The sequence below is a fragment of the Octodon degus genome, unplaced genomic scaffold, assembly GCF_000260255.1.
Source record: "Octodon degus isolate 3935 unplaced genomic scaffold, OctDeg1.0 scaffold00003, whole genome shotgun sequence".
NCBI lineage: Eukaryota > Metazoa > Chordata > Mammalia > Rodentia > Octodontidae > Octodon > Octodon degus.
This window is the reverse complement of record NW_004524579.1, coordinates 36,176,953-36,188,072: the sequence shown is the minus strand read 5'-3', so window position 1 is coordinate 36,188,072 and position 11,120 is coordinate 36,176,953. Positions and strand designations below refer to the sequence as shown.

Below are 11,120 nucleotides of genomic sequence, written 5' to 3'. Positions count from 1 at the left end.
CCACCAAAAAAAAAAAAAAAAAAAAAAAAAAAAAGAAATGCAGTGCTCTAACTTTTAAGTAAAGACCCCACATTTTTTGTTTAAAAGGGTACAGGCACGTGTATATTCTTTCCACTTAGAGGAAACCACTCCGTGTGTATTTTCACATCAGTGGTGCAGATGGACATGGGGTGGAGGATACAGTCCCGTGCATGGTGGCAGCCCCTTCCAGGAGAGTGAGATGCAGCACTTGAGAGCCCTTGATTCAGCTCCCGGGGGGTATCGCAGGACAGCCACCAGTATTTGCAAGGGGTACCAAACTTGTTCTGAGAAGAGCCAGGTGGTAGTTTAGCCTCTGCAAGCCATACATGGTCTCTACCAAATATTCTTTATTTTTCCCAACTCTTGAAAAATGTGAAAACCATGGTTAACTCCAGAATCGTCCACACACAGACCATGAGACCCCAACCCCCACCATGTATGCAAAGCCAGGTCACAGGGCCTCTGGGCACAGCTGAGGACCCCATTTGTTTTGTCTCGTTTCTCAGGTGACCATCGGGATGCTTCTCAACATAGTCAAAGCAAAATAGAGGTGAGTTCTTCAACGTAAGGAAGCATGTGGGGTGTGCATTCATTTCCTAGAGCTGCCTTAACATCACTGCAAACTGGGCGGCTTAAGATAGCAGAAATTTGTTCTCTCAGAATTGTAGGGGCCAGGAGCATGCAGTCAATGTGTCAGCAGAGCGGAAGCTCCAGGGGAGCATCCTTTCTTGCCTCTTGTAGTGACTGGTAGCTTCCAGAAATCCTTGGTATTCTCTGGCTTATTACAAGGCTCCAACCACTGCCTCTGCTGTCACACTGTGTGCTCCCTACGTTTTCATCTCTGTGCTCCAATTTCTCTCACTTATAAAGACACTTGGCCTCTTTTCCTAATCCCATATGACCTCATCTTGATCACATCTACAAAGATCCTATTTCCAAATAAGGTCTTGTTCACAGGACCTGAGGGTCAGAACTTCAGTATATCTGTTGAGAGACACCAATTCAACCCGCTGCAGGGTATGCTTTACTGTAAAACAAGTGTAAGCCTCTAACACCTTAGTCAGAAATGTGCTGAAGGGCCAGCGAGATAACTGGGCAGTCTAAACACCTGCCTGGCAAGAGCAAGGGCCTGGGTTCAATCCCCATTACGACATGCCATGTAACCAAAACTGGACATGGTGGCGCACACCTATAATCCCGGCAGTGGGGATGCTGAGACAGGAGGATGACTACAAGTCTGAACTGCGTAGCAAGATCCTGTACCAAATAAATAAATAAATAAATAAATAGTTACAAAATTTTTTTTAAAAAAGAATGTGCTCAAATCTTAATGTGATTCTTATATTATTAAAAACTTTGAAGGGAGCTTCATTCATATCAGTTGTTAATACAGAAATAGGTTTTAAAGTACATTTCCTTCTCTACTTCTTTCAGCAAGTTGATTTTAGCTGGAATACATTTGCTGACGGGAAGTTTGCATTTCATGACCATTATCTTATTGAGCAAATCCAATCAGGGAAGGAGCCAGAAGTCCGGCACTTCTTCTTCTTGCTTGCGGTCTGCCACACAGTCATGGTGGAACGGGCTGACGGTGAGTGTGTCTCTGCACCATAGGCCTCTGAGGCCAGCTTTTCAGTTTGCAGGTGCCCTGTATTCATGCGTCAGACGCGTATCAAATAGAAGGCTTGGTAAGTGTGTCTCAGTCATTGAAGCCCTGAGCATTTGCGAGCACCAGCAGTGAGATGCACATGGGACAACACAGCCTGAAGCAAGATTTTCTCCAAAAGATTAAAGCCAATTCACAGTTGTAACCCTGGTTTTATCACAATGATAAATGCAATTTTATCATTTAAAGAAATGATTGGCTCTTAAATTATAATAGAAGACTATATCTGTCTACTATATGATACTTTATTGAGAATGTAAAATCAGATCTTATCTACATCACAAGTGGACTTTAAACTTGAACTTAATCTTTTGTATAATGATTTCAGAGATTTCTTTTATTGCTTAAATTCAGATATGCTTTGCTAGAAATTTGATCAGCCAAAGCCTAGGTCTCTTTAAGCTGTTTTTGTCATTTGAAGGACCATAATCAATGTGAATTCGTAGGAATAAGCAATGCTGACATTTAGGTTCCTGGACAGAATTTTATTTTTTTCCTTGTCTAAACAATATTCGTGGGGCTGGTGAGATGGCTCAGTGGTCTAAAGCACCTACTTAGAACAAGCTTGAGCAAAGCAAAGCACAGGGACCGCGGTTCAATCCCCCAGCACCACATGCCAGCCAGCCCCGCCCCCTGGTGGGCTGAGCTGGCCACGCACGCATGCACACACACGCACACATATAAATAAATAAAAAAATTAAAAAAAAACCAATATTCGTACAAACTTTTATTCTCAGTGAACTAAGAGAAAGTAGCTGTATATCTATCCTAACTCTCTTGTATATATATTTTTTCTTTCCCTTTTTCTTTCTTCCACAACAAAAGTATAAATAAACAACAGTTATGTCCTTTATTTACACTTTTGTGAAGTTAGTAATGCACGATGTTAGGTTGCCCAGCAGCTGATAGTTGACCTTAACCAGACAGGAGGTTCATCTCAGGAGTGAGGTAGTTTGTTTGCTTTAGGCACCGGGCCAAGTCCCACCTACATGTATTTGATCGATTTCCTAGCTTCGTGGCTCCCAACATATCCCTTTTTCCTTGTTTTTTGGTGTTTTTTTTTCCCAGAGATCAACAAGGTGCTATATATGGTTATAGCATAGATCCTGAGGGGATCTGACTGACCTGGTCAGATACAAATGTTACATTTTTAGTTACATACGTCTTGCTTTAACTTGGTCTTAACCATCTAGCAGAAAAGTGTAACAACAAGGTATAAAAAGTAAAGCTATATTAATATGCTGAGCTGTAAAAGGCTCAAGTCAACAACTTCGGACATTTGCGAGGTGTGCTGATAACCCACTACTAGTATGGACTACTGGACTATGTTGGCTTATTTTGCTGAATTCAAGTACCTACAATCTTTAGACTGGTTTCAATTATGAAAAGGTCCTTTTAAGACTTTTCCAAATATAGCTTGTCTAACTGGACAGAATTTTAAAATCCAGTTTTGTTACTGCAAATGTAACAAAATGGAAATGTTACCAGCTTTGTTACTGCAAATTCATCTGTATCAATGAAAAGTAGTCATTTTCTCACATACGGGCATAATGAAGTCACATGTGTACCCTGTAGCAAGAGCAGAGGGAATCCTTCTGCTACAGCTAAGATTAAGCACAGGGTGATTTCATTTATTCACTTCTTTTATTTGCTTCTTTCCATTCTTTTTCATTGTTGTTTTCTTTTACGTTCCTGGGGATTGAGCCAACAGTCTTGTCTTTGCCTTGAGCTACACTCCCAGTGTCTCTGTCTGTCTGTCTGTCTGTCTGTCTGTCTGTCTGTCTCTCTCTCTCTCTCTCTCTCTTTGTATTTTAGGGAAGGGTCTACAGGGTGTTCCCGTGACCCTTCCCTAAAATAAATCTCACTACTAGATGGGACTCATAGTGATCCACCTGTTTACAGCCTCCCAAGTGCTGGGATTACAGGTGCATGCCACCATGTCCAGTCTCAATTGCCATCTCAGTGTGCCCCAGGGCCAGGGCCAGCTCTTTCCTGCTCTTTCTTCCTCTTCCTCCTCCTCCTCCTCCTCTTCCTCCTCCTTCTTCCTTTTTTTTTTTTTTTCTTTTGTAACACAAAGTCTTGCCAAGTCACTAAGTTGCCCAGGCTGGGCTTGAACTTATGATCCTCCTGCCTCAGCCACTCAGAGTGCTTCAAATATATCCATGCACCACCATGTCTGGTCATTCTTTCCTTTTTACTTCAGATACTAAAGCGTAGAAAAGCCCTTCATGATGAGGTTCCAACCTTGATATTTCCTAAGTAACAGATAAGAAGTCTCAGAAAAGGAATATGCATAAAAAATGCAATGTGCAGAAACCATACATGGTATCTTCTAGCAAGGTTCAAAGAAACCCATTCTCCAAGAACAATCTAGTCACACAATATAGTGAGACTGCAGAGCTCAAACTACGATGGATCCATGGGAGGGACTACTGGCAGTGAAGAGGGAAAGGATGGAAAGGGATGATACCAGCTCACAGGTTGCCAAGGAAGAAGTCATTCTGACTACCCTAACAAATGTACTTGTAGAATACAAACTATGACATTTTAAAATATCTTGGTTTATTTTAATTCCTTAGTAAAATTATTCTTTTTTTCTTTGAGTGTGTGGTGGTATTTTGAGAGCTAAATGGCCAACTTAAGAAAATGTACATACCACTTTTAGATGGACATGGTGGTGCACACATAGATCCCAGCACTCTGGGAAGCTGAGACAGGAGAATCCAGCCTGGAAAGCAGAAAAATCCTGTCTCAAAACTAAGAATAAAACTGGGGATGGTGGATTCAGTCCTGCTCATGAATGGCGGAATCCTATACAGTATACCATGTCTATATTACTTTCTTCCCTTTAGCATATTAGTAACAAAGTCCTGGGTTGTGTGTTAGAGGTAAGGCAGCCCAGATTGGGTCCCTGTCTGAGTATCAGCTTCCTCAGTACTGCAGTAAAAAGGCTAGACATTCAGAACTCCTTCCAACATCACATTCTGCAGCTCTTTGTCCTGCGGTGAGCTGTGGTGAAGGGTTGGACATCTATAAATGATAAGCAGTCGCTCCAGCTACAGAGAATGGAGACAAGGTGAATTCCTTGCCACAGGAGGTTAGATAAGAAGTTGACTTGACTTTTGATCCATAAAGAACCATAAAAGTCTCCCTTGCAAGTGACCTCAGAGACCACACAGCTCTGATTTTAGAGCTATAGAAACCCAGGCCCAGAAAGCACGAGGGGCCTGCATGAGGCAAACTTATCCTAGTATAGCCTCCCATCATGTGGCTGTCCTTCACAAACAAGAATAATGAAGATTAGTTTTTCTTCTGCATTATGTATAATATCAAGAGAAAGAAATCCTTTCATACATGTGGCCATGAACATCTGACCTCAACAGATGGTTTGTGTGGCCTGAATGTTGAGTATATAAAGAGACCATAAAGAAGAGGCCACATTAGTTTCCTGTTACTTTATATAGTCTATTAATTCAATTGAGGCACTTGAGATACCTGTGTATTAGCTCACGGTTCTCTGGGTCAGAAATCTGGGCATGGCATGACTGGGTTCTCTGCTCAACATCTCACTAATCTCAAGGTCAGACCATGTGCTTATCTGGAGCCCAGCATATTCCAAGCTCATGTGGTCAGGGTAGGATTCAGCTCCCTATGGCTGGAGGACTGTGGCTCCTATTTCCCTGCAGGCTGTCAGCTACAATTGGCTGGCCTCAATGCTTACCTGTTGCTCCCCTCTATCCTCAGTGTCAGGGATGGAGACTCCTGCTCTAGCAATGGTTGTGGAAGCACAGAGCCTGGAAGGCATGGGAGTCTTTCTTTCCCTTGGAGGTTTAGCCTGTGGCCAGAGAGCTCACTGTAAAATGCCTGAGCCTCACATTGGCCTCCTGGAGCAGAAAGAGAAAGGAGTCTGAACAAAGAGAGACAAAAAGTAGCATTTGCGGTTGGCATATTCTTTTTTGTTAGCACCAGTTTTTATGATACACAGATTAGTCTGTAAAATGTGGTCTTTGTGGTTGCCTTATGGGATGTAGCACATGAAGAACTTTCTTCAAAGGATTATTAGTCCAAGTGTCTTCCTACAAACATAAAGTTTGGGCCAAGTCTGAGGGTTTTTATTAGTCTTCAAGTCTCTGATTTTATTACAGAAGGCAATGCAAGGACTTTCTTTCTCCTTTAATGATACAAATATCAGGTGTTGACTTCAGATAGGATTGTCCCACGCATGGTCACATTACCACCTTTTATTATTTTGTTTCTTTTCTCTGTTGGAAATCAGCTTACTGTTAATGTTATGTAAGGTAGCACTGAGCCAACGAAAATGGTGAAGGGAGGGGCTTTGTTCTCCTGCTGCTTGCTTAGCTCTGGGTAAACACTTTGCCCTCTGGCATTTGTGTATGTTTATGGAATGGCTGGATTTAACAAGGACATTCATACTTTCAGGGTGAACAAACAGAAAGCAAGCCTACTGTGTCATCTATAATTACTGGTGGGGAGTATGTAATACTGACTTAGAATGACTTATCTGAGCCAGCACAAGGAAGAAAGAGCGGCAAGTGGTGTTTCGTTCTCCTCGTCTACCATTTCCCGGGTACCTCCTACCCAGTCACGTAGACGGAGGTGTGAAAAGCTGCCCATGTCCCCATGGCTGGTGGTGTCCTGGCCATACCATGCCAGAAAACTAAATGCTCTTTTCTATAAACCTTCTTCTGGCTATAAAAATATTTTTCTTTCTATTCTAAAACAGAATAACCTGGGCAAGAAGTAGAAAATCTTAGGTGGGCAGAGTAGTATTTTTAAAATTTGTATTGCAATGTAACGTGTACAAAGACATGTACATATCTGTTAAGTATGCAGTTCAATGAATATACCCATATAAAGTGTATTCATGTGTTAAAGAAAGCCAGCAGGGTGGCACACCTATAATACCAGCAGTCTGAGAGGCTGAGGCAAGAGGAGGCAAGTTTGAGCTCCCCTAGCCTAGTCAGCAAGACTGCCTTAAAAGAAAAAGTTTTTAAAAAGGACTTTTTTTTTTTTTTTTTTTTTAAGTAATCAAAACATGCAATCCATTTCCTAAGAAGTCCTTTTGTGCTCCTGCTGCTTACTAAGCACCCAGGGAAACTCGCCTGGCTTCGGAAAATGTGGGTAATTATGCCCATTTTTTAGACTGTATGAGTGAAATGCTTCAGGCCTTGTATTCTTTGGTGTCTGATTTCTTTCATTCAGGATTGTGAGATTTATTCTTCTTATTGAAATGTAACTATGAATAGAAGGTAATTTTCTGTTATTTAACTTTTAAAAATCAAGATACTGGAGCCAGGGGTATAGCTCAGTGGGAGAAGTCTTGCCTAATGTGTACACAGTGCTGAGTTCGATCCCTAGAATCACAAAAATCAAGATATTGATCAGATTGACAAAGTTTCATTGTTTTCAAATTAAAATACGGCAGCAGTAAAGTAAACATACTCTTCTGACCCTCTTGGAAGACAAAGCAGAAATATATAACCCTGGGCTTAAAAAATGAGAGCACAGTACAGTGATACAGCATACACTTAGCGTGGACAAGGCTCTGGGTTCCCTTCCCGTCATCACAAGCAAATGGGTCAGTGTTCTCTAGCTCAGTCTTTTTACTGCTAGAAACTGTCCTTCAGGTTTTTGAGACAGGGTCTCATTATGTACTCCAGGCTGGCCTTGAACTCACTGTGTCGTCCAGGCCAGCTTCAATCTGTAGTGATTCTCCTGCCTCAGCCTCCCAAGTGCTGGCATTACAGGTATGTGCCATCACACCAGGCTAGAAAAAAATCTTTATACTAATGGAAAAGCTATTTCAATATTAGTTTTGGAAATAAATTGCCAGTAAAGGAAATGGTCACATGTTTACATTGATCTAAATAATGTTTATGAAGAGTCTTTAAAGATGTGGTAACATGTTCAAAATATGTTAAAATAATCCATGTATAAACATCTACTCAGCACGACAAACTATTCCCAAAACAGGCATTTTTTTTAAAAGCCTGAAAGGAATGATTAAATGGTGTGGCCCGTGGAGTTGTAGGAATGTCCCTATTCTGACCAGTTGTTTAATTCTAGTTACTGTTACCATCTATAATTCAAAATAAAAGTTTAAAGCGCACGAAGCTTTCCTTCGGCCCAACCCTTCAGAGTCAGCGGCTTGTTTTCTGGGGGATGCGCTGCGCTTTGCCAAGGATCCTGGGTAGAGAACTTGGGGCTGAGCCCTGTGTGTGGTTTCACAGCTCTTGTGGGATTTCTCTCCTGCTTTCCTTGTCAGGTCAGATCAACTACCAGGCAGCCTCTCCCGATGAAGGTGCGCTGGTAAGCGCTGCAAGGAATTTTGGCTTTGCCTTTCTTGCCAGGACACAGAACACAATCACCATCAGTGAGCTGGGCACCGAGAGGACCTACAAGGTGCTGGCCATTCTAGACTTCAACAGTGACCGGAAGCGAATGTCTATAATAGGTAGGTCTCCTTCAGATTCTCAGGCTCTTTCACTTTGCTGTTGCTTTGACCCATTTTATTTTAGTGAGTGCAGGATAAAACAGGTAATGAGTGAACTGTCAGGCTCCTGGTGGCTATCCAAAATGTAGAGAAATTGGTGGCATTTTTTTTTTTTTAAGCTCTTCACTTTGTCCACTACATAAACGGACATTCTGGCTTATCAGAATCCTTTTCTCCCATGGAGGCTGCTAGCTGCTAAATCCGGAGGAGCAGCTGCAGCTTGCCCTAGCAGCTGTGGGTGGCCTGCAGGACACCCATGGCATGTGCTCCCTCCCACCCTTCTGAGCACTTAGCCTCTATCCCCGATGCCTGGAAGGACCCTTGTACAGAGCAAGACATTGAAAAATATGGCAAACATTCACAAATGGTGCCTACTGAGGGTTGCACAGAAACCCTTTAAACCATTCTTGCAACTTTTCCATAAATTTAAAATTATTTCAAATGACTAATAACAACAAAAAGCCTTCAGCATTAGGAAGTGATCCTCATCTCCACTCAATGGTCTGTGGCTAAGCGTCCAGACTAAAAGGTACAACTGTGACCCATATGCCCAGTTCCCCAATCTCCTTGCAACTGCCTCCCTTGCCTGCTGAGTTTGCCCTCCAGGCATCAGTTATAGAAGCAAAATGTCCCTCAATTTGGATTTGTTTGGTGTCCCCTCAGGAATCGACAGATTGAGGTTATATGTTCTTGACAGGAAGAAGGCACATGACGTCACTTTTGTCTCAGTAATGGTGGCACCGACTTTGCTCACTTGGTGAGCCTCCTCTACTATGACACTTAATTTTCAAACATTAAAAATACACAAGTCTTGCTGTCTACTAAACTTCCTGGTTTCCTGTGTGCCTAACATGAGTTAGGATTTACTGTCACGGCTGGCACCTGGGTTAGAGATCTTGAACTCTAGTTAGTGATGAGACACATACTGCAATTAACTTATTGGGAAGTTCAGAATACAAGAAAATGATCACAGGAGGCATGTTATGGCCTAACGTAAGTGTTACGAGTTCATGGGTAAGAAAGATTCTTTGGTGTGGACAAAGAAGATTGTATGGAAAAATCCAGAATATAGTGCATAGGGAAGGACTCTAAATATATGTGAAAAGAATAAGTAAACGTGGAAAACTGCGTTGACTACGATGGAGACTTTTCATATCTCTTTCACTATTACATCCATTGTGGACGGTGGCTATTCAACTTTGTGGAGGGCAACACTTTTCTATGTGCACTGACACTAAACTCAGGAATTATGAGCACAGCCACCCTTCATGTTAACTTTATAAATGTAGTTTTCTGTTAAGAATTTAATTCCATTGTGTCCTTTTCCTTTCCTTGCAACCAGTGAGGACCCCTGAAGGGAGCATCAGGCTATACTGTAAAGGTGCTGACACTGTAATTTATGAGCGGTTACATCGAGTGAATCCTACAAAGCAAGAAACACAAGATGCCCTGGATGTAAGTCTCACTTTTTTTGTGTCTACTAAAGATTCTGGTCTTACTTTCTGGCACTGTCTATAAGCTCACATGAAACCCACACATGAACTGTTGAGCCTTCCCCTGCTTTGGTATCAGTACCCAAATGGGGATGTGGTCGGCTGAGTGCTAGTTGTGCCCTTGCTGCTGACGCCCTAGGAAGTACCCCTGATGCCCTCTCTCAGTATCCAGGTCTGCAGGTCTGAGTGGCCTGTCTGTCTTCCAGTGATCTTGAGCAAACTACAACTACAAAGTATTATCAAAAAATAAAGGGTGTGTTTAAATTTTTAAAAATTACAGTAAGTTACATTGCCATTAATCCCCCTTGCTTCAAACACACTTACCTCACTGTTCTTTTCACTTTTTTTTTTTTTTTTTTGGCAGAACCGGGGATTGAACTCAGGCCCTTGTGCTTGCCAGGGAAGCGCTTATTCCACTGAGCCATCTCTCCAGCCCTTCTTTTCACTTTGTCGAGCAGTTCTGGAAATCCTCTTTTGTGCATGTCTAATTTTATTGCACTGTCATGGTTGCGTTTATGTCCTGATTCAACTGAAAATGTTTACCCTTTGGGGTCATCTTGACTTTGGAAGAGCCAGAAGTTGCAGTGCCAGATCTAGGGAATAAGGGGAGTGAGGGTCATCACAGTGTTTTTGTGACCCTCCCTTTCCTATTTTGATTGTATCACATAAAGACACTCAAGAAAGAGGACTTCCAGACTTGCCTCAGAAAGTATGAAAAATAATGGGGAACAGTGTTCAACATGAGGAGGATACTCTGAGGGGAGTTAATGGCAATGTGTCTTTCAATATAACTTTTTATAAAAATCAAGCATTCACTGTCTTTTTGTCACCTCTTATATACTAAACTCTATAATATTTCTGTGACCTCGAGAAATTAACTTCTTCATATAGAGTGAAGGCAAGAAATCATTCCTATAAGACAAAGATACAAAGAAAGAGGTTGATGGCCAGCAATATAGCTCAGCAGACTAAGCACTTGCTTAGGTAAGTGCAGGAGCCAGGGTTCAATCCCTGGCACTGCATGCCATGCCAGCCCCGCCCCAAGTGCACTGATCCAGCAATGGAGTCCTGGCGTGGTGGCGCATGCCTGTAATCCCAGCATTAGGGAGGCATAAATCAGGAGGATCACTGTGAGTCCAAGCTGCATAGAGAGACCCTGCACACACATGCATGCGCGCACGCATGCGCGCGCGCACACACACACACACACACACACACACACAAACTCAAAGAAAGAGGTTGGAACTTTATTAGTAAAACAAAAAGTTTAGTTTTAATTACACCAAGGCCCTTACCTAAGGAAGCTATCCAGGGATAGTGCAGCTACTGGAGTATTTCTGGAACTTGCACTTTAGGAACTGCCCCCAAGCCCTGATCTTACTGTCTGATTTTGTGTGATGACAGCAGTGAGGTGCAGAGACCAGCC

General features: G+C 42.3%; 1 protein-coding gene across 3 annotated transcripts in view; it reads left to right on the top strand.

Annotated features, from left to right (window-relative positions):
• Atp8b1 (ATPase phospholipid transporting 8B1) overlaps positions 1–11,120 on the top strand; it is a 126,793-nt gene that overhangs the window by 93,507 nt on the left and 22,166 nt on the right. For all 3 annotated transcript variants that reach the window (XM_023715246.1, XM_004623688.3, XM_023715240.1), the window contains exons 14-17: positions 528–571; positions 1,456–1,612; positions 7,974–8,162; positions 9,544–9,656. In XM_023715246.1, coding sequence (XP_023571014.1) covers positions 528–571; positions 1,456–1,612; positions 7,974–8,162; positions 9,544–9,656 — 503 coding nt within the window. The remainder of the gene's footprint in view (positions 1–527; positions 572–1,455; positions 1,613–7,973; positions 8,163–9,543; positions 9,657–11,120) is intronic.